The following is a 24263-nucleotide window of genomic DNA, read 5'->3' on the forward strand; positions in this document are numbered from 1 at the left end:
ACACCTTTTTTTCCTGAAATGTTTCATGTGACAGAAACATGCGCGTCCATGTAAAAGTGCGTGCGCGTCCTTTGTTCGCCAAAGACGCGCACGATGGATTTTCTGGTTGTCTCAGGTGCTTGTGGGGAGAGAGAGAGAGAGAGAGAGAGAGAGAGATGTGGAGAGAGAGAGAGAGAGAGAGAGATTCCTCTAAGAATGAGTCTAACTCACCTGGACGGTGATGGGGCTCGCGCGCACCCGCGTGCTCAGGACGTCGTGCGCGGTCTGTTCGCTATCCGTGCGATACACCAACCGGACCGGTACCGTACTGTCTATCCCTAGGAACCTGCTATCATCACGCAAGGCCCTGGTTCTACCCAAGACGCCTCCTGTAATAGCCGTTGTGAAAAAAAAAACAATTACGCAAAACTTAAACACACACAAAATCCTGATCCTGTGCGCATAAAAATGTGCTCATTTCTTACTATTGCACCGAATGCAATAAAACCAGGTCTAAAAACAGGTTAATACAGGATACATGATGCGTATGAATTTTGTCTGCCATCACTGTTTACATTCGCGTACATACCAGAGGGGAATAAAACGCAAAGAAAATCCATGATGGTTTAAAAGAAATGCGATGCCATGCCATGCAAATTAGGTGTTAAAGCCTCTATGAACAACCTGAACCGCTGTATAATGGAGAAAGAATGAAAAGCGCCTTACCATTAGAGAAATGTCGCGCGCTGATACACACAGCTCCGCACACACACACGAGCCAAAGCCCCAGTCCTTTCGAATCCATCACCAAATCCTCCCGAAAAAAAACCCAAAGCCTGGTCTTTTTTAAATGTTATTATCCGCGTTTGTTTTATTCTAATCTTGTTTCGTCTGTGCGGTTTTATACGGGTTTAAAGACAATGGCGTCTTACACGCGTCCCCCCGCCGCGCGCTCCGTTCGTCTGGCCGGTGCGCTCGCTCGCCCTGGTTGCCATTAGCGACGCTGGCGCAGCCTCCGCATCGCGCGCGCTGGTGTAGGTGCAGGCGATGGAGATGGAGACGGGGACGTCGGCGAAGAGTCAGGGCGAATCTTCAGCCTCGAAACCACCAGCTTCTCCACTTCCTCCTCGGAGACGTCAGTAGGCTGGGACCGAGCCGCCTCGCTGCAGAAATGCCGTATGCATATGCATGAGAAAGGAGAAAATACGCGCATGGGATGACGGGTAGTGTAGTGTAGTGTAATGGAGTGTATTGCAGTGCAGTGGAGTGGAAGAGAGAGACAACCCAATGTGGCCCACCTGCCGCACACGTGCCACGTGACCACCCTAGACGCCACCAAACCAACATTCCAAGCTTCTGCACACCTGCTGTTGCCCCCAACTGTTCACTGATTTCATGGAGACCCCACCAGATCCATTCACACAAAAAAACCAAACAGATACTCTGCAAATATACAAGTATGGTGCTTATTTTTTCATTGACATAACATTATGACCACCTGCCCAATATTGTGTTGGTCCTCCTTTTGCTGCCAAAACAGTCCAGACCCGTCGAGCATCAACAGCATTAACTTCTTCAGAAATTTGAGCTACAGCAGGTCGTCTGTTGGATTATATCACACGTGCATCAATGAGCCTCAGCCGCCCACGACCCTGTTGCCGGCTCACCACTGTTTCTTCTTTGGACCACTTCTGACCACTGCAGACTAGGAACATCCCACAAGAGCTGGAGTTTTGGAGACGCTCTGACCCAGTCGTCTATCCATCACAATTTTGCCCTTCAAACTCGTTTCAAACTTTACACGTACAAATTTTTCCTGCTTCTAACACATCAACTTTGAGGACAAAATGTTTACTTGCTGCCTTTTTTCTATGCCTGTAATCATTCTAGCATCAGATACCTGTTTTTAATTTACAGGGATGGAAAACTGTCTGTCTACTCAACTGTTGTAGACCAGAATCTAAGTATAATGTGTTGTATTGTGATTGCATTGTGATATGCTTTTCTGGTCACCACAGTTGAGTGCATATTTGAGTTATTGTAGCCTTCCAGTCCACTCAAAACCATCTGACTCTTCTCCTCACTCAATACATATCTGCCTGCATGCTTAATTCATTTTTTTTTTTTTTGGTGTAAACTCCAGAGACTGTCGAGCGTGAGAAAATCCCAGGAGATAAGCTTTTCATTTCAGAAATACTCAAACCAGCCCATCTGCAGGAGTTTGCTTCCATGTGCCAAAACATGTCAGAAGTGGGGTTGGTTGGTTACTGAATCCTTAACTGCCCCTAAGTGTAAATAAATGCATGGGTGGTCATCTACAAGATTAATGTCTAGTTAATGACAAATAGAGGACTTTGATGCTGAGGTATTTTGTGTGCTCACATTTCTATGTTTTAATTACTTACTTCAAGGTTTCCCCCTCTTCTGGACTTTCAAGCCTTTCATGTCAACAACTCTCGTGCTATGAAACACTGAGCAATCAAGTCACCCAACTCCATACAAAACCAGAAGATCTGAAAGACGTATAAAGGGATGCATGTACGGACAAATCTGCATCGTCTTGCCAAGGCATTTATGGCAATAAATCCTAGGCTTGTTTCTTAATTTCTTCAGGTATGTTGAATTTCAACCTGAAACTCCTAAAAGTGGGTTTAAAAGATTTTGAATATGAACTCATAGGTTTCTGGATTGAAGCGTACCCCACTCTATAAGCCAGTGGTGTCAAACTCAATCATAGAGGGGCTTTTAAGCTTTTAAGAAACAACAAGACAGACCGGATACAGAATAAAGCATGAAAATAAAATTTAGTATACATTTATGTTTAGGGTTCGGGGTCTGTGCTCGGGAAGCTCTCAGTATAGAAGTGTACTTGCAAACATGAAGCGTGTTCGAGCAACCTATACGCGGACATGGCGCAGAAGTGTGGAAATTGTAGTTCGCAGGCCGGATATAATCGATGTGTGGCTCATGATGGAACTTTGATAGAGCTACAGTGGATTTGTGGAAGAAAACAGATGCACAAAAGGCAGACTGCTGATGTTATGTGCACACTATATGATTCAATTTCCAGAACAACTCCAACTGTAGTTCAGCTTCCAATTCACAGTTTTTAGATTTTTAACGTACTATTGATTTGGGCTCGTGCAGAGGATGGACATGAGAAATATCAGTAGGAGAATGCTGAGGATGGAGCCACCAGAAAGGAGGAAAAGAGGAAGTCCAAGGAAGTGGTGAGGGAAGACATGCAGGTAGTTGGGTTGAAAGATGCAGATGTAGAGGACAGGGGGGTATGGAGACGGATGATCCGCTGTGGCGACCCCTAATGGGAGAAGATGAAAGAAGAAGAATGTACTATTAATAGCTGATCATAGACAATTAACCAGTAACTTCCAGCTTGACTCGTTTCGTCAGACAAAAGAAGTGATAATGCTTGTAATGGTTTTTACAGCCGTAGCAATTTACCTTTCAGTCAACAGAGGTGTGTGTTACTCTTTGAACTCACTGGAGTATGTAGATTTTCAGAGCTTATAACAACTTCATACGACACCTGATGTTAATACTGGAATGACAATGAGAGCTGATCATTTCCCCTTACCTTGTCTCTGATTCTCTAGATAGGTAGAAACCATTGTGTGAATGAAAACATGCAATTTATTTATATACAGTTGCCTCTAACAACCAACTTGACCTGTACAGTTTCACAGCAAAACAGAATCCATGACAGCCCCTGCACTGCTGCCAGGAAGCGACCCAAAAGCCGAACCTGCACTTTTTTTTTTGAGAAGCGAAGCTGACAGGAGTTCCCAGAGTCAGCCCCTTGTGAGCTGAATCAGATGTGTGTGAAAAAGAAACGCGGTGAAGTACAGTGGAGGCACACAACTTCATTTTAGAAACATCGTAGACAGAGGAAAAAAAAACAAGTAAGCAAAATATGACGAGGAAGCTGATATAACAAAACAGTGCACTTTCTTTTTTCCATGTTGCAGAATTTCCTTTTACTTGATGTTTATAAGTAAATATGTTAAGCATAATGATAATAAAAAATAAAAATTATATATGAGAGAGAGCGAGAGACGCACAAATATATATTCTATATACACACACACGTGTAATATCATAATATTTCATAAAACTATCCATCCTAAAGAATTAGCTACTGTTACAAGCCTGGACTCTTTTCATGAACTTGGAAGGAACCTCTTTTCCGAAAACAACATCACATCAACATTAATTCCTCTTCGAATAAGACTAAATCATGCACTTTAGAAGTCCTGTGAATAAGCTGTTAGTATAGAAACATTACAGCAGCAAGCACATTTATACAAACCTGTGATTGAAATTACTCTTCACCTTCCGACCAATAGAATTCAACTGTCCTTTCTCTTCCTTTTATTATTCTTTTTATTATTATTTCTTCTAAAGAATAAAAAAGTGCTTTTGACTGTACATGATTATATCGAAATTGGCACACATTTTAATTTCCTATTATATGCCATGTCTTTATAAGAGAACAAGTGTATAGATATATATAGATATAGATAGATATAGATAGATATAGATAGATATAGATAGATATAGATAGATAGATAATTTTGCAGCTGTATATAATATTTAATTTCATAATATTTCATAGCTCTGTCTTACATAAACCACATTCATTAAGGAACCGGACTATCTCTGCAAGAGATATAAAAAAAAATGTGATCATTTAGGACACACACACACACACACACACACACACACACACACACACACACACACACACACACACACACACACACACACACACTTCACCAATGCTCATTTCATATTCAAAATCCTTTTTCTTTCTACTAATCGTAAAAACCTTTAAAATTGTCCTCCGTGTTTTCGCTGGACTGAAAGAGCTGCCATAAGTCCAGGGCAGATGCTGAAAGTCTCCGAGACCCGGACACTTTTCTTGGAAGGGAATGGGATTCTGCAGGTTTGCCAGAAAAACCACGCAGGGACTCAGACGGTGCGGTTCGTCTCCGCCTTACCGGCCGCACTTTCCTTTGTAAGACTCCAGTTACAACGTCTGTGTTGAAAGAAGACATTTCCTCAGTCACAGGTCCATGCTGTGTGACGTCAGGTGCTTTGTCTGTATTATGGAAAGGTCTCTCTGTGGTATGTCCTGTACCATCTAAAAGCAGCAACTTGGGTGCAGTGTGAAAGTCTGAGATTACAGAAGGCTCGGACACCACGCGCGAGGTCCCGGCACGCAGTGACCTGCTGGTAGTTCTGAATGCTGCGGGATCTGAAAGTCGAACGTTGAGCGTGCTTTGTGAAGTCCTTTGTTGTAAACAAGCAGGCATTGAGGGCCTTTCCAGACACTCAGAAAAACAGTCTTGTCTGGTGTTACACACTGATGTGCACAAAGCCTTCTGTAAAGCAGCAGTGGAACTGGATTCCCATTCAAATGACCCTCGCTTTGACTGGGATTTCTGAAAAGTGTCCGATTGTCCAGCTGAGTCTCCTTTTGGGCTGTGGGAGAGTTCTCTGGAGCGCTTGCGGACTGAGCGCTCAGAGTTGTGAGAGCCCCATTGCGGGGTCTCGTTAGTCACATCTTCCTCCTCAACTCCCATTTCTCTGTCCTTCCCTACATCTGGTCCAGGGATGACAAGTGGAGAGGTGACGCTGCACTTTGCTCTGAAGAAGAAACATTGGAGTATCGTATTTATATTTGTCATAATTATTATCACCACCACATCCTATATGGCACTGCTGTAAATACGATTATAGGTATAACTTCTGCCGGAGGTTGTAGCAGCGCTGACTGACAAGTGTGACGGCAATATGTTGTGTATCTGCGGTTTATTTTTCGGTTGGGAAATATTTTAAAATGGCATTAAAACTCTCAGGAACAATGTGCCGAGTTCGTGGTTGGACTAGGCGAATCTTAATTTGTGGCTTACAGCGATATTTACACAAAACCACAGCTAGAGCGAATCACACTTGTGCCTGTATTTCCTTACCTGACTGCCTTCTCTACCTTTATTGAATAAATTATAGTCGTTACTCACGCTATTTTCTTTACTACTAGCCTAATGCTAATACTAATTATATAACACAATCATCATCAATCCCACTTCAAATTAGGGGTCTTTCATGACTACGTGCATATGCTTAAAAGCAATAATATAAAAAGTATCATGTTAGGTACAATGATACTAAGTGTGTACTGCAAATGATTATTTATGTTGTACCAGACATATTTCACACAAAGCCTCACAGGCTGTAGGAGAAAGGTGGATAGTGTGTGAGAAAAATATATACTGTCCTCGAGAAATATCACATGCTGAAAGCGCATGGCACTAGTCACCTAACATTTTTAAAATGAATTGAAATAAAATTTGAAATAAAAAGATCAAATTAATAAAATTTAAATGAAATTAGTTTATATTTGTTAGACCTCTTTGGGGTAATAGGTGTATATAAGTTTTTTTTTTTTTTTACATTAAATATTTAATTTTCTAAAGATATGCTTTACTCAACTGTACTCATTTCAGCATATTTTAACCAATGCCTTCATTCCTTCCACCAACCCTTTCCCCTTAATTCATTCACTCCCTCGATATGTGGAATCGTCAGGATTTTCTCCTTTTAAAAGAAATTCCTGAAGCTGCTAAAAAAATGCTAAAGAGTCCATATCGATAGTGTTGGCGATTTCGCACATGCGCAAAACAACGCACATTTCACGTTTAGTAATATCAATAAAATAAATAAATAAAACAGTGACACGCTCAAAGTGCGAGGCGGAGACTAAACAAACTTGTAGTTCGCCATTCAATACCTTTGTGAGGAAACTCAGGTTTTAACGGTACACGCATTCGTACTAAAGTACTAAAAACACACCTCTAGTTCATACTCAAGGTTTCAGTATCAGGGCTTAATAAAATCCGTGAGCACAATCTAGACACTGCCCACATGTTCTACAAATAAACTCTTGTCAAGAAATATTACTTTGCTACTGATATTACTTGGATATGATGTTTGCTTCTCTTGATATTGTCCAGACATGTTCATGAATGGAAATACCTTTTTATTTGATGACTGACTGGTAGAAAATCACAGGTGAGTCCTGAGATAACTCTGTCTATCACCAGGTACTCCTCACTTTTAGAGAAGGCCTGATGCTGCTCACTTTGCAGGTGCTGTATATCAGGGATAAAACAGGCAGAATTCAAAACCTGCTTTCAGATAAATGTGAAAAATGTTCTGGATGACAAATTGTTGCAAATGTGCACTGGTACTTGTTCCATACTCACAGCTTTCAAATTGTCATATTTGACAACACAGCATTCGCAGTAGCCCCCTTTCCTTCTGCCTTTTCCCTCACGGCCCCTGTGTCTGTCTTTCCTGCCCTTCTCCCGTCGGTCGCCCCCAGACCTGAGGCAAAACACCCCACATTCAGTCATATACACGTGGAAAAAACTTCCTGATTGGTCACATTTCTGCCATTATGAAATACAACTTCATTAATAAAACCATATTATTGTATTTTAAAACCACCATTTCCCTCAAAATGAGCTTTGGGTTTCCAAGTTCAAGTGAACGCAAAATGTAATGCTATGGTATCCAAAGACGTCCTTTACAATTGTGTGCCTCCAGCTTTGACAGAAAAGATCAGGCGTCCACATACTTTTAGCAATATAGGGTATCTTCACAGTGATAAACGTTTAATCAGATAGCCTAATCTGCCAAAACATGCACATTTTTGTAGTTACAATTCATCAAACTGGAAACACAGTCTGATAATGTTTTGAAAAAATATTACTCTATTCACCCATAGTTTCGTCTCTTTAAAACATTAACAATGGGTGTTTCTGAAAATAAACGTGATCCATGATGACCGTCATACTGACAAATGTTTATTGTGTTTTGGGAAATGGAGACTTTTAGACTCTGCGTGCTGGAACACACCCGTGCACTTTTGCCTTTTTCCCAGGGTAATCTTTATCATGCTCTTCCAAGAATGGACTGCAGGGGGCAGCAGATCTGAGGTTACACACAGGCATGCTGACCATGGGGAGATAGAGAGGACGGTAGTGCCTAATAACAAAATGAAAAATAGAAAACAAACATCAGCAAAAAGAAATGTAGGACACCCGAGGCATTTCTCTTATTTAAATAAATAAAACAAAAGTTAAATCTTTTTTTTTTTTTTTAATGTACCTGCTGGAGTCCTCGACTTTAACAAAAGGGCGGTTAATTCGTCCAGCTTAAAAAAAAAAGAATGCATTATAGTTTCACAGCAGTACAAAACAAACAATATCATTTAAAATGAACTTAAAATAAACTAAATTTAGTAACTAATAAGTGAATTTTCAATTTAATTATTGACCAATTAGTGAAATGGAGCAGACCAAAACCCTGCTCCTTAAAACTGTATGAAATGTTCAGTGTCTGTAAGTTATGTACTGGCAAAGCCTGTGTTTATTGATCTAGTGTTTATTGTACTCAACTCACGTTTGCTTTTCTGAGACGCAGGCCCATCCGTAGTCTCAGGTTTAGCCTGAAACAGAACATGGAAAATACTGATCTACAAAGTATAACAAAGAGTTGTTTTGTTTACAAACATAAATATTGTGCAAAATAAATTCATCACAGAATGAATGCGATAATTGTTATTACATTTAAAAATCCACTACCGTTATGTCTTTTTAAGGATCTACTGAATCACAATGATCAAAACACTTACAGTTTTCTTCAACGAATGAGATGTTGCTCTGACTTTGGCAATTGTGCTCTTTTTCTTGTCAATATAAGAAATGATATCTGTTTTATAAAAAAAAAAAAAGGTGATAATGAAACGGTAATGAACAAAAAAATTAACCAGAGAATCTGAAGTCTCAATGTTTACATATAGCAATTTTATAATACATAAAGAATAGCAATACAAGGTTTACTTCAATTTTCTACTCTAAATTTATTCCAGCAAACAAAATACCAGCAACAAAATAAAGGTCATAGTGAGAAAATACATACCATCGATGTAGAGGATTTTTACACCCCATTCAAGTGCATTGGCCAGGATTCTGTTCATCTGAATACGCTCCTAAGAAATTGGGAGATGGATGGACGATTAACATTTCCAAACAGAGGGTGAAAATCGACAAACATAATCCACAAGGTCTGCAACTGGTTTTGGCTAGAAGAGCAAACACAAACACTCACGTGTTCCTTAACGACTTTCTCCACTAAGGATTTCCCTCGGCTTACAACCACCTGTGAAAGACCGACCAGAGACGCTGAGATTAGTGAGGATTCTTTCAAAGTCACAAACTTTACAGAAGAATAAAGTTGAATAAATGCTCAATAATAATTTTTGCAGATAAACTTTATCGTTTTGCTGCTTCCTGTCTTTCTCCACAAATATGTTATTTCAGAGAGAGACAGAGATTCTGATTTCAACTGGACTTCTGACCAGTTTGGTCATAAAGTATACATTATATAGAATATAAGTTTGCTATTTTTAACAAATATCTTATTTCTGTCAATCCATTCCTCAAGAAATGCCTTTGATGTATATATCCAAAGCACTTAGATTATTTTCCTGTGTACCATGCACTGAGCTACAGGCAGCATTTCTGTGAGTTTCACAAAGTCAGACAAGACTTTAAGACCTTGTTAGACCATTTAAAGCTGATTAGCTGTTGCATGTTGGTCTCATTTGTATTTGGAATACAGTTAATTACATTTTGACTAGCGAAAGAAAGAACTGTAACACCACGGAAACTAACAATTTTTTTTTTTTTTTGGAAGCGCAGTCAGTTAAGGTGTCCACAAACTTTCAGCCTATAAGTTTTGAGCTGAGCTGTAAATGAAGATCAAACATCTCACACTGTCGTGAGGTCCCTGTGAGCTGCCCCGGTGACTGTGATTGTCCCTCCTGCTGCCAGGATGTGGAGAGCTGAGGCCCGAGTCTGGACTCGGCACCGGGGATTCCTGGATGAGCAGCTGTGTGTGCCGAGCTTCAGGTTTACTTGAAACCAAGTACCGGATTTCTTTACTGAAAAACTTTTCCACCGTCTGAATAGATCAAGAACAGATTGTTAACAAACATATAAAGTAAAGAAAAAACAGCATGCACATTGTTAAAATCTGTGTTTTGTTAGTATAAACTACTTAAAAAAAAGGTGACAAAGTAAATGAGAAAAACCATCTACCAGCTTCGCCATCAAATCAGCTTTTTAATGAATTAAAAAAGATAAGATGTGTATGTTGTGTAGATGATAAGATATGTAATGTTGTTTGATTGAGACGACTGTTAGCTTGCACAGAGGCCAGTTGCTCCCCCATTCTCAACAATCACAGAGATCTAAAAAGAACCGTTTCCACCCATACAAGACATTCACTCACTCGAGAAAGGCCAATCAATCAGGTGTAAAGCAGTAGAGATTTAAGAGAGAGAAAATCAGCACATTAATATTTATTGATAAGATTGCTGAACTGCATCTCTCTCTAAAGCGAGCGATGCAGCAAAGCTTTAATCTTTTGGTTTGTCCACCTCTTTTATGTCCTAATCTTTTAACTAGACTCAAAAATAAGTCCAAAGCCTCATAGCTCATTAACAAAATGTACAAACATGAAACTTCAGAACGATGAAGGGAAAAAACAAGCATGAATTCACAATTTCAAAAAAGAAAAAATAAGTTATATTGATATGGGTTTTGGCACCATAATGAAAACCTTAATGAAAGGAAAATTACTTCAATCGCAACCCTTTAAAGCTTTAAAGGAAAGGAAGATACAGAGATCCTGTAAATTTCCCTATAACAGCTCTTTGCATAAACATAAGTACTTAGTACACATGTATTAGAACTTAACTAGTCATTTGTTTTGCACCACAACTCTCTTTTGACATTAATGCTAATAAAATAAAAAAACTGAATCAGAAACCAAAATAACAATAAACAATTAAATGAACAAATCACAACAAAATAAAAATCACGTTATTTACAAGGGAAAAAAAAGAGAACCAAGAGCAAATGATATAAATTGTACTCACTCCTCCAAGACTCTTGATATCAGCTTCTAATGCCTGGCTGCGTTTGTTACAGGGTAGATCCAAATAAAAGATTCGCCCAGCCAGGGGTTTCTTCTGTACAGGCTCACACACAGAATGGTGTTTCCTGATAGATGCAGATTTTTTGTGCTCAACATTGTCCAGTTTTGGTTCTAGGGTTTAAAAAAAACAAATAGATCAAATATTAGTTGAACATAAAATGAGAACAGGGCAAATGGAAAAACAAACTGTAGAGTAAATACATTTAATTATAAAAAAAAATGGGGGAAAAAAATCCTCGGCTCATGCGAGAAAGCAGGATGCTGCTGAAAGGTGGATTCGTTCTCTGTAATATTTAATTTAATATTTTAATAAAATCTGTTAAATCGAAATTTTCCATAATGTACCATTTACAATATAGTATAATAATAAAAACTCTATTTTTTTTAAATAAATACATTTCATTTGAATCATTAATTTGTTAATATACAGTTTTGATGTTACGACCAACATCGTACGCACTTTTATATTTAAAAATAAAATTTAGATTTTCTTTTTGTTGCCTACTTCACTGCTATAGTTTAGTATCTGATGATGGCTAGGATGAAGTTACCTATAGAAATATGTAGGCAAAATATTTTTTTCATAGTCATTTATATCGATAAGGCAAAAATACCACAAAATACTGTAATGTAGTTTTAAGTCAATTTGGCCCTTACCTATCAACAGCACATCATTAATACACCTCACTGAACATGACTTAACTGTTAAATCAGACAGCAAATTACTCACATATGTAAATTACAGCACGATATTTAAAACAAACTGTGATGAACATGAATTTATTGTTTCTCTATAACATCGTAAACAATCTTTAGCAATCTCTGTCTCCTGATTGGTTAAAGTCTATTCGATCTGAGAATCAATTATTTATTATGGTATAACTGCATTCTTTCTATCTATCTATCTATCTATCTATCTATCTATCTATCTATCTATCTATCTATCTTATTTAGAAGTATCTCAACATGCGTTATGTAAACGTATTATTGTTACAATATTTTTGCAGTCTTTTGAAGTCTATTAGATTTGAGAATCAATTATTAATTAAGGTATAACATACATATACACACATCTATCTATGTATATATTAAAATTATTACAATAATAATTTCTAAACTGGCAAATGGAAACAGTAAAAGCTGCTTTTTCGCTTATTTTATATACGAATGACTTATGATGAAAGAGTCTGTTTGGTCTGAGAAAAATATGAAATATCAATTTCTTAAAATGTTTTTTTGTTATATTATGAAAACATTTTATTTTCTCTGAACATGCCATATGGAAACTACATTCTGTTTATTTTATATAGGAGTTGTTTTTTATATAGAAATCTATTGAATCTGAGAATCAATTATTATATATATATATATATATATATATATATATATATATATATATATATATATATATATGAGAATAAAAGCGAACATGGGAAATATTACAGTTTTGTTATGATTTTTAGACACAGCATATGAAAACAGTGGACAAGAAATTAAACTTTTCATATGCTTTATATCTGAATCCCAGATGAAAGAATAAAACCCAAATATTAAAAGGACTTTACCTTGAAATGTTGGTTTTGTAGAGTAGCTCTGGTGTTTCATCACAGCAGTTTCTCAGCTTCAGCAGAAATGTTGTTTATTTGTAAAAGTCCGCAGTGAAATAAATAAACAAGCAAAGCGATATAACAATGCGCTGTTTTAGTCTTGTGTAGTGTGTTGTAGATCTGCAGGATCAGTGCTGATGAGTGTCAGTGTGAATCCGCATCAACAGACCGGGTTTAAATGCGTGCCGTTTTTTAAACTGGACAAACGTTACACCGGAAGTTTAAACACTTCAGTGAAGCTAACGGCTAGCTAACAGATTCCCCAACCATTTCTGCGCCACCGTTGAAGAATTCCCTGGATACAAGTTATCCTCGCGTCAATATTTATTCGCATGAATTTCCGAAATATTAATAATAAAACCGAAATATTTCACTGCACTTGTTTTGTTATCCTCTAAACCGAACCCAAGCAAAACAGTTCCATTTTCCCGCTCAGGACATCCACTTCCTCTCGAGAAGAACAAAAACCACGGTTTAGTTTCACAGACGCACTTTCCGGCTAACGTACGTAATAGCATTTGTATATAAATTGCATAAATTATATTTAATAAGATGCAGGACATAATATATATTTTTAGTGTAATTTCAAATTGCTAATTCCTATTGATAGTATTAATACTAATTTTACGTGAACATTCGGTCGTTTAAATGCCATCTAGGACGAATGTGCGGGTGTGAAATTGAAGACAAAAACAGCATACACACATGTCATGTGCAGGTTAGGGAAAAACGTGAACTTTCAGGCAGGCAGTTATGTAGCACAGGAAGAGGGGCTACAGGCTTGTTGCAGGAGGGGGATTTTGTCTTTGTGCCTGATTAAGAAGTACTGTTGTGTCATTGAGCGAATCTTATAGGAATTGTATGTTTTGGTGTAAGAGGATCGTTCTAGTAGGTAAAACAGCTCTAGGGTTTATAAATGACATGAGAGTGTTGTTGAAGATTGTTGGATTGGATTCAGGAGAGGAAAGACTCGGGGAAAACTAAACCAAGGTAAGAGACATGAACTGAACGAACCCTAGTTAGTTTACAATACGTTTTTGTTTATTTATTTTTTGCCACTGACTTTCTGCTGCTTGTCTTGATGGGGTTTAGTGACGTCACTGTGCAATAATTACATCACTCCTCGTGTCTTTTCTTACAATCCAGGCTGAAAAGATGACTTCTCAGAGTTTTCAGAACATTAATAATATAACACCACTTCAACAGATGGTATCTTCTTGTTCTGGGGCTCTGCTCACATCGTTGTTTGGTAAGTTCAGAAATCAAAGTGACTCCTTACTTTATTATTATTATTATTATTATTATTACTATAATGATTCTATGTCTGATTTCTATAGTGTCTTCCTAACATGCAAGGCCACTTTACACCCACATACAAGTAGAGAAAAGGACTAGGTTTAAAGGTGCAATATTCTTTTATTTTTATTGTACAAATAAGCTGAAAGCCTTTAAGAAAGGTCCAGGATGCTTTGTTCGGATCTGACTGGGCCTCCTGTCATTTATTTTATCGACAATTTACAGGCAACTGTTGATCCTGGTAGTAGAGATTCAAATTTAAAACCTGCCTATCTGTCTGTAGGACAAAATAATCAGTAATTGTTTGTAAATACAGTGCGATAATTGATGTCCTGGGTGGTATAAAAGTTTGGGAACTATAGCATGAAAAGATCTGCACTACCAGTAGCCCAGAACTGGTGGACCTGGGAGTATGAGCATGGGTGTAGGACTGCATAAGCCCAGAGAGATAAGAAAGGGTGAAACCAAATTCAAAAAACGCTTTTTGAATAAACGCGTTTGTTTAGTGCAAAGTTTGTGCACACTTTCTTCACAGTACGCAAACTCAGAAAAAACAAAACCTTAAAAGTGATGTCGCACCAATTTTTCTCTCATAAATAAGAACATATAAATTGATATTACAAGGTGAAGCAAGATGATAAGATCATCAGAACCTTGTGTTAAGTGCAAATGTTTGTGCCCCCATACCCACCCACAAAATGAAGAAATGTTAAATGAAATGTTTCACAATTGTTCCAAATGTTTGGTTTAAGTATTGTTTATTAAAAAATAATTAGGAATGATTACTCACTTAAGAATTGGGTGTCATATTTAGTAATCAGTGAGTGCAAAAGTTTGTGCACCTTCATCTGAAAAAGATGACCAACAGATCTTTTGTTGGTTGTAGCAATTTTTTATTTTTATTTTTTACAAATGCACACATTTTGATGGAGGAAATAATTAGTGATTATTACCTGTAAAATGTTTTACAAAATATTTTTAAACACCAAGATATCGAAATTCTGACGCTAACAACGTTTTCTATATAATTATAAACTTTATCACACTTGTCAGATCTCCTGTTTTTAAATTTTTTATTAAATAATTAATTTAAATAAATGAAACGACTTTTTTACATTTAAGAGATTTTGTATTAAAAATATTTAAATAAAGTTCAATTGTTCAGACTGCTTCATAGGCAATGTGTTTAATAAAGTTAGTTGTACTTCATGTTTTAAACACACAATAATCAATCAATCAAATTATTTTATTGAGAAAATGTAAAATGTTAAATGGGTACTTATTGCTTTTCAGACAAATTGTCCTACCAAGGAATTATTTTGATATTTTATAGAATTTTTTGTTTTTTGTATTAAATATTATTCGATATATTATTTAGCCAAGCAGGCATTTAATAAAAAATGTTTTAAAAATGTTTTTAATGGGAGTGAATGAGAAGTAGAATTGATTTTGTTTGTCTGATTGTTATACATACTGAATCTTTGTGTAGCTAATTATAAAAGTGTATTTTATTTGTCAAAAATCACCAGAAACGAGTTTTTTTTTTTCTTCTTTAAGTCGTTATTCTCACAGTTCGATGAACGACAGAAACAATGACAACTCTTTTTCTTCTTCTATACAGTAACTCCTTTGGATGTTATAAAGATCAGACTCCAAGCACAGAGCACCCCTTTATTCAAAGGTACTTTTTTTTAAATATAGAAATTTACAATATAAATTTTCCCTCTCACAAATCTCAACTTTTCCTTCTGTTCCACAGGAAAATGTTTTGTGTATTGCAATGGTTTGATGGATCATATCTGCGTGTGTGAAAACGGGAACGGGAAGGCCTGGTATAAACCTCAGGGTCATTTCAGCGGCACACTGGTGAGACTCTGAGGCAAATTCGCATGTTATACGTTCATTGAAATCGTTGGTCGTGTAAAAATGTTGGTCATGTGATTGATATTTTGTGTTACAGGATGCCTTCATCAAGATTGTACGCCAGGAAGGGATCAAGTCGCTGTGGAGTGGCCTTCCTCCTACACTGTTCGTCTTTTTTTCTTTTTTTTTTCGCCACAATATTCCTAAATTCACATTATAGACATGGTTCATTCTATTCAGTGCTAACAATGTTGTATATACAGAGACAATCCGTGTCATTAACAGAAGTCATGTTCTTGGAAGAGCATGTTTTTTTACACATGTCTTCTCTCCACAGAGTTATGGCAATTCCAGCTACAGTGATTTACTTCACCTCTTATGACCAGCTCTGTGCTGCTCTCAAGCTCCGGATGGGGGAAAAGGCAGAACTGGCACCACTATTAGCCGGAGCAACAGCTAGAGGTAACTTTTGATCCCATTTTTAAGTTAAGTCTTATATGATATTTTCACTTAATAACAATATGCTTTTGCACTTGACTGTAATATTTGAATGAATGTCACACTCAAATTTTTAATTAGAAATATTTAATCAAACAATGAAACATCATCATTGGCATCATTTTGTGAAGGGTGCGCAAACTTTTGCACTTAACAGTAGGTTCCTATAGTTTTATCATCTTGCATCACCTAATGATTTATACTTTCTTTTTTTTTTTTCGGATAAAGGAGCATCTGTGACTTTCCTATATTTTTCAGGATCCAACTGAAAAAGCTTTCATTGATTTTTGCAAAAGTTTGTGCACCCTCACTTCAAAAGAATGCCAATAACTTAAGGATTTTCCTTTTTCATAAATAAAATGATCCAATTAAATTGATTTTATGAGGTGAAGCAAGATGATAAGATGATCAGAACCTACAGTTAAGTGCAAAAGTTTGTGCCCCCATACCCTCCAACATAATGAAAGCATATTAAATAAATTAATGTTTCAGAACTGTTCCACGTAGTTGGATAAAGTATTGTTTATTAAAGAAAATAAGTATGAATTATTATTTTATTAAGAATTGAGCATAATATGTAGTAATCTACAGGTGATAACAAAAGTTTGTGCACCATCATTTGAAAAAGATGACACCAACAGATCTTATGTTGTTTTTGAATTTGTATGTATTTATTTATTTAATGTTACAAATGTACCAATATTAATGAAGGAAAGCGATTAATGATTATTTCCTGTAAAATGTTTTGAACAAAAGTTTGTACACCATGATGCCAAAATCCTGACACCAACATAACATTCAAAGAGACTGTCAAAGTCATATTACAACAGTTTCTATATAATTATGGACTTTATCACACCTGTCAGATCTCCTGGTTATTTATTTATTACATTTTTTGTCATTTGGTTTTCTTTGGGATTTGCTTTCAACCAAACCAAAAGCCAAAATATTACTTCCACTCTAAAGTAGCGAAACAGTGTTCCTGTACCTAGTACATGTACATGAAATTCTGTTTAATATATGAACTGTAAAAATAGGTGCAAAAGAGGTACAGATTTTCAGACTCGGCTGCCTGACATACAGCATGTTAATAGAATAGGTAAACACAGAATCTGTTTTGTGTACTCAAAATCTTTATGGCTACTGCCAGACTGTTAGCATGATGTAACCCCTTTGAGATGTTTGTTCTAATGATGAGATTTGTCCATCCTTGATAAGAAAGTCGAAATGATTCTGTTCTTATTAGCATGCGGTAAAACAAAAGAATCTGACAGAACCCCCTTTGAAGGAAAAATCCACCCTGATTGACTTTCAGATCTTAGAAGTACACGACCTTCAATGGCATTCAAGATTGAATTTAAAATAAAATTCTAAATTGACCTGGATTCGGTTGCCTTGATTTACCCACAATTCAGTTTGGCTCTCTGCTGATGGTGAAACTAGTGCGAATTCATCTCCTATTGAGGGTAATGCAGCAGCACTTTTACCTTGTCACCTGCTCAATCGAATCTTCCATAGCTCCAAACTGTCTTTCTAATACTTCAGCAAGCTTGTGGATCGCTTACTCGTCGATTCAAAACTCACCACAACCGAAATTGTACAGATTTTGATACATTCTTGGGCATCAAATTCAGCCTTTGCTCTAATGTCTTTGGATTTCCCAATACTGAGACATTGAACCTCGAAGTAAAATCATGAATGAAAAAATGGTGTTTTTAAAAAAAATAAATATAATGTATGTTGTTTTCTTTGAAATACGATTTTGATTCTTGAGAGTCTGGGTTGCAAGTAACAAGGGATGAATTCCTAAAGATTTCCGAACACATTTTAAAGCATCAATTTGACCTCTTTCGCTTTTCTCTCTCTTTAAATGGATGTTACTCTGAAGGTGACTATTTACAATTGGGGCAAAGTCAAAACAGTGGTAAACAGCCTTAGTGGTTAAGGCGATGGACTATAACATCGGACTCGGATCCAAAGGCCGTGAGTCACACACAGCCATGCCAAGCTGCCACTGCTGGGCCCCTGAGCAAGACCCTTAACCCCATAGCTGCTCAGTTGTATAGATGGGATAGATGAAAAGAGCAAATTAAGGGCAAGTATCTTTGCATGATATTTGTATTTTTTGTGCATTCACAAGTATCATGCTGCAATACTTGAAAACATTCCCATTATATAATTCAGACAACTCTACACCGAGTTTGACGATACTTGCCTTTAATGTCTGCACAGGGAAAAATTAAGTTATTAACACTAACTGTCACATCGATAGCATCTGTTGGGTACTATTTTAATTGTATTAACTTTTCGGTATTAAGAATATTCTGCAAAGTGCATCACGTAATCATTTATTGCGATTTGAATAGTATTTCGATATCTTGCTCAGCTCTCAAGAAATTCTGTTTTGCTTTTTAAATTGGTCAAATACAAGCTACATTTAAATTTTTGGTTATTTTCCTGGTTTTAAACTGCAGAATATTTTGCTTGGAAGCCCTTGGATTTAAGCTGTCTGAATTTAACCCTTGAGTCATGTGTGTGTGTGTGTGTGTGTGTGTGTGTGTGTGTGTGTGTGTGTGTGTGTGTGTGTGTGTGTGTTGCAGTGGGCTCGGCTACTCTGATCAGTCCGTTAGAACTGATCCGCACTAAGCTGCAGTCAGAGAGGCAGTCGTACAGAGAGCTGAGTGCCGTGATCCGCTCAGCCATACACATCGAGGGATGGCACACTCTCTGGAGGGGTCTCGGGCCCACGCTGCTCAGGGATGTACCATTTTCAGGTAAAACAAATAAAAAGTAACAAATGAGAGAAAGAGAGACATAACAGATTTATGCCCAGATGCCTTCAAAATAATTGAGCCACCCAGAAGCTGTATATTATTTAGAGCAAACATGAGCTCAAGGACTAGAGCATTTCACAGCCAGGGTCTTACTCACGCATGTAGTGTTCTTTTCAAGGAAAAGTAGATAAGGCATGTTTAGAATGTCGTTAGAAGTCACCAAATGGCGTCATAGACTTGCTTGTATGTTCGCTGAACCTGCTTGATTGTTTCCTTATAAAAACCTGTAACGTGGCAGTCAGTTACTTTTGTACTGGAAAATTTTATTTATTTATTTTATTTAAAAAATAATAATGTGTGTGTAATATATATACATCTGCGAAATCTTTTGTAAAACATTCATTTCACCTCTTCATATCTTTCATATCTTTAAAAATGGATTGTTAGGTGTATTGTTTAAATTGTTAAATGTCTACGCTGCACATTCATCAATCACATGCACACAGCACACTTATTATTATTATTATTAGTTCTTGTTTTCGAGGTCACACCCCCAACATGCACTGTGAATTCCTCCATTACATAAGATAAGATAAGATAAGATAAACCTTTATTCGTCCCACAGTGGGGAAATTTCTAAAAAGCACGTTCCCTGACCGGGAATCGAACCCGGGCCGCGGCGGTGAGAGCGCCGAATCCTAACCACTAGACCACCAGGGAATAACACTGATACATAACACTGATAATTTCTTGAATTCTGCACATAAAATAATGTCAAAAAACTGCAATATTGGTGAGTATTTACATAAATTTTTACATACATTTATGTTTAAAACATACTTGTGTAAGCTCTTGTGCAACAGAATTAGACTTCCGGTAACAATTTTGTCACTTTTCAAAAACTGTTATTTTGCATGCCTGTCAGCTTATAACCAAACAAAATGTTTGTATACTGTAGTTTTGATTTCCCTAATGTCTAATCAATTCCTGTACATTCCCCAGACCAGTTTCCCTAGTTCCCATGGAAAGTTTCCAGAAATTTACTGGAAATTTTCCACTCCTTTGCAACCCTATTCCTTGCGATGTGATGCTCAATAAGATGCTGCTATTAAAAACAAATAAATATAAAAAACAAAAGCAGAAATCTTCAAACTGGTGGTTTTAGGTTTAAACATATTCATAAAAAATTTACCTTAATTCCTACTGCACTCCAAATTCAGCATAATCGCTGTTCTAGCAGTGTTTTGATTTATCATTGCTGTCTAAAATTTAAAGTAGTGTTTCGAGGCTATTTGTTTTCATTATACTCCCCAATTTTCCCTATTATGCTGTAGCATGCTAATCTGGCACCATGTGCCTACTCTCCTTTCAGCCATGTACTGGTACAACTATGAGAAAGGTAAAACCTTCCTGTGTCACTACAACAAGACGAATGAGCCGACCTTCAGCATCGCTTTCATCTCAGGAGCAGTGTCTGGCTCTGTGAGTCTGCGCTGTATACTATACAATAAGTACCTTAATATATACCACAAATAAAAATGTATAGATCTACAATTGATTGTATTTGAATTTGGATCTGGTTTCTGCCAATCATTTGGCAGTAGCACGATTCATAAAAAAATATGCATATTCATCTCAAGGGCTTCAGTTCAAGTCAATAACAAGATGGGGGAAATGGTGGGCTGGTAGCTTGAGTATTTATGAAAGTGCTGATCATTTGGAACTCTTTCCAAATGCATAACAATTCACTTACACTTATATATCCAGTGGGTGGAAGTGCTTTATTTTTGGGGAAAAAAAAATGGCTGGACTGAATTAAGCTGATAGGAAGGTCACTTTAATTCAAATAACAACATGTGGTGAGCAGAAAAGCAACTCAGAATGTCAAACCTTGATATGGAAAGGATCATCTGGGTGCCCAGATCAGGTTTTACTCCAGTCAGCATGTTTGGTTTAAACATACAGACCAAATAATTTTTTATTTATTTATTGAATGATTAATTGAAGGGCGAGACTAGAGAGTAGCACAAAGATGGCTTGTTTTTCTTGGATCTCTGCTCAGTGACCATCAAAAAAAACAAAAAACTTAATAGCCCTGCCACAAAATCATTTTGTTTGTCTAAACTTGTCCTTTGTTGACTGTCTTATTTATTCATTGTTGTTGTTCCTCTTTCTCGTCAGATTGCATCAATTGTAACACTGCCGTTTGACGTGGTGAAGACCAGAAGGCAGGTGGAACTGGGTGAACTGCAAGCTAGAAAATGTAAGCTATTGATCAACTAACTGCCTGTTAACAGGAAATGGTTGCACAAAAGCTGTTTATTGGTTGAGCGCTCTATTCAAATGAATAACGTGTGCGTTTGCTTATGCAGTGTCGCCTCAAGCCTCGTCCTCAACCTATATGGTGATGAAAAGGATCGTGGCAGAGAGTGGCATCAAAGGACTCTTCGCAGGTAAGAGTTACTATACAAAATCACAGGAAAGATAGTTTATATTTTTATGGACTTTCATTTTAGAATTATTCGAGGCTGATCATTAAGCAAAATTGGTTTATATTTGTAAGAATATATTTCTTATCATATTTGTTAGATCTTTAATGGTTATATAAGTGGACTTTAAAAATTTTTTACTCTTTCACCCAACCCCACCACCGTTCGCACTTATGCACATAAAGCTCCCCCCTGACCCTATAGTGGTTAAATTAGAGCTAGCATTAACATGATAATAAGATGACAAGACTCTCAGTATCATCTGACCATTCAACTGCCTGAAAGACAAGTAATAACACACACACTGATCTACCAATTATAATTTCACAGACTTCATGATCATATTCAAGAGTGCCTTCAATAGCTCTTTCTTGCTAACATTCAAAAACAAGCTTAACAAGCGGAGACATTTTGCCTGTACCAATTTATGAAAGTGATTGTTTGACTTTACTAACCTGGTTCCCTTAATAATGTATAACAAACGTGTAAAACATAACATGTCACCTTGATTAATTAGGTGAAGCAGGCCATTGAAACAATTAAAAATCTTTTTATTCAGATTTCATGTACATAGTTATCGAGGAGCAACCTTTCTAATTCTGCTTTCAGTTAAATTGATCAGGACAAATGAATTTATCATGGAAATGCTGTCTTTTTAGAAAGTATTTTTCTCCTGAACACGATTTTAGCCCATTAATTTCATTCTTAAACAAACTCTGACAGGGGAGGAGAGTTGTGGAGTATAAAATGGCTGACAGATGGGTCATGTAAACACAAACAAGCACTCCAAAGCTGAGCTAATTTTTTCAAATGGGGTTTCTCAAAAAACTTGTCTGAGGACATAAATAAAACAATGATTATTTTCACGTTTCAGTGTTTTTAATGTAATTCAAAGTCATCATTGTCATTAAATGTGATCCTATTTGAAAATACAGGGAAGGTTATCTTCAGAGTTGCTAATATAGTGGAAAACCATATCAGGGTTCGTGCTGTACATCTTTTATTCAGCTTCATATTTAAATTTTTCTCCTTCTGTTTCTGTTTCTCTTTCTCTCTCTCTCTCTCTCTCTCTCTCTCTCTCTCTCTCTCTCCCAGGTTTCATGCCCCGGCTGATAAAAGTGGCTCCAGCCTGTGCTATAATGATAAGCACTTATGAGTTTGGCAAGGCCTTCTTCCGCAAACAGAACCAAGAGAACAGACAAGTTCTTACACTGCACACCACCAAAACTTAATCACTCCATCTGTCACACACTTTCAGTAACTTAAAAACACACATTTGCTTTAGCTATCTAAAATCAATGTACAAATACTCTTTTTTTAAAAGTCCTTTTTTTTTTTTTTTTTTTTTTTTTTAATGATGAATCAAGAATAAGCTAAACAATGGCCTTTTGCCAGTAAATTCCGTCTAAAGAGATTTTGACACCCCACATATCCTCATGTACCACTCAGATTAACCTGCATGGTGTGTGTGTGAATTCCACAGCAATAGGAAAATACACTGTGAATAAAAACTTGCTGTATTTAAAGGTTAGTTATTTTATGTCCAGGTTTGTTGTATTAGCTGTATTGCCAATTCCTCTTATGCTTTTATAGAATTCTTCTTGCGAAGATCATGTTTTTTATCGCTTGTAGGTCTGAAGGTGGGTTTCGTTTCATGTTTAAGTGCGTTTAGTTTAATTGATTAAAGAATTCAATGTTGTGAACGATATTAGATTGACCCGTCTCAATCCTTTTTGTTTTTTATATCAATAATGTTCCATTTACTTATAGATTCGGGTTTGATATTTGCGGTTTAGCTTAGAATGTAATATATTTCGGGTTTTGGAGGGGCATTATGTGGCTTAATGTACCAAAACATAACCAGACCAAACAATACCAAGTCTATCAAACCTGTCATAAAAATCAGTTCTAAAGAATGTAATACAATGTAAAGTGTATAGAAACACTTTAATTTCCAACTTTAGTCTACTATTAAAATATGACTTGTATAAATTCATTAAATGTTAATATTTTACCATTATAATTGTTTATGATGAGGAAAGCTCAAATGTACATTCTTTTTTGTTTAGGGGCCATTTTTTGGCAGTTGACCATCAATATCCTGTTATACTATGATATACCTATTTAGACATTTTTGCAGGCACACAGTCCTGAATGACCCTGCTGGGGGAAAAAAATACATACTATTACAAAGATTTTAATAGTTTTCACTACAGATATCATCAGGCATAAACTATTAATGCTAAGTATGTTCCATCAGGTAGTGTGTTTGTGTACATCATTAAATGATCAATCAATGAAACCATTGAACAATCATACCAAAGATATGCTAATGTTCCTTACTCGTATCCACTTGACACCAACATGTGCTTTACAAGTTGCCAAAGGGGGTCTCTTGGTCCCTAATGGTTTCCCTTAGATATAGAATGCCACTAATAAAATGCAACAAAATATTATAGAGGCCCACCAAGACTAGTGGTTTCCATTTGAACCAACACAATCTCTGTTACAACTATTAAAACCATTGCAACCTCGATGAGGAACATTTGGAATATCAGGTTAAAAGTATTGTATTATTAAAATAGTATGCTTTGATACCTAGTTTTATCTCTCCATTACCTTGTTTTATAAAAATTATTTTTTTAAATCAAAGTTCAAAATCAATGATT

The 24263-nt window shown here is 36.6% G+C and overlaps 3 protein-coding genes and 1 non-coding gene across 5 annotated transcripts in view; 1 reads left to right on the forward strand and 3 right to left on the reverse strand.

Moving 5' to 3' along the window:
• Positions 1–1295, reverse strand: part of adam22 (ADAM metallopeptidase domain 22) — a 76134-nt gene extending 74839 nt beyond the window's left edge. Inside the window, exons 1-3 of one of the 2 annotated variants that reach the window (XM_046833493.1) lie at positions 1278–1295; positions 706–1142; positions 211–368 (exon numbers count right to left, since the gene is read on the reverse strand). In XM_046833493.1, the coding sequence (XP_046689449.1) occupies positions 211–368; positions 706–784 (237 nt within the window). In that variant the 5' untranslated portion in view covers positions 785–1142; positions 1278–1295. Of the gene's footprint in view, positions 1–210; positions 369–705; positions 1249–1277 lie in introns of those variants that run through there. The other variant, XM_046833494.1, reaches the window with a different exon arrangement.
• A 3274-nt stretch (positions 1296–4569) lies between these two features.
• Positions 4570–13146, reverse strand: dbf4 (DBF4 zinc finger). Its single transcript, XM_046877339.1, has 12 exons — positions 12633–13146; positions 11009–11178; positions 9841–10029; positions 9175–9225; positions 8986–9055; positions 8699–8775; positions 8467–8512; positions 8173–8218; positions 7921–8049; positions 7266–7386; positions 7036–7151; positions 4570–5646 (listed from the first exon to the last, which is right to left on the reverse strand). Exons 1-12 carry the CDS (start codon positions 12670–12672, stop codon positions 4812–4814), a joined length of 1890 nt encoding a protein of 629 aa, XP_046733295.1. The 5' UTR covers positions 12673–13146; the 3' UTR covers positions 4570–4811.
• Positions 13147–13359: 213 nt separating this feature from the next.
• Positions 13360–23302, forward strand: slc25a40 (solute carrier family 25 member 40). The gene is made up of 11 exons (XM_046833518.1): positions 13360–13664; positions 13821–13923; positions 15592–15651; positions 15730–15836; positions 15931–15998; positions 16171–16295; positions 18932–19105; positions 20478–20587; positions 21287–21368; positions 21478–21558; positions 22690–23302. The coding sequence occupies exons 2-11, from the start codon at positions 13830–13832 to the stop codon at positions 22824–22826; spliced, it is 1038 nt and encodes a 345-aa protein (XP_046689474.1). The 5' UTR covers positions 13360–13664; positions 13821–13829; the 3' UTR covers positions 22827–23302.
• On the reverse strand, positions 19754–19825 carry trnae-cuc. The gene has a single exon. It is a non-coding gene; the product is annotated as a tRNA-Glu (tRNA).
• Positions 23303–24263: the final 961 nt, after the last annotated feature.

Source organism: Silurus meridionalis, chromosome 21 (assembly GCF_014805685.1).
Source record: "Silurus meridionalis isolate SWU-2019-XX chromosome 21, ASM1480568v1, whole genome shotgun sequence".
NCBI lineage: Eukaryota > Metazoa > Chordata > Actinopteri > Siluriformes > Siluridae > Silurus > Silurus meridionalis.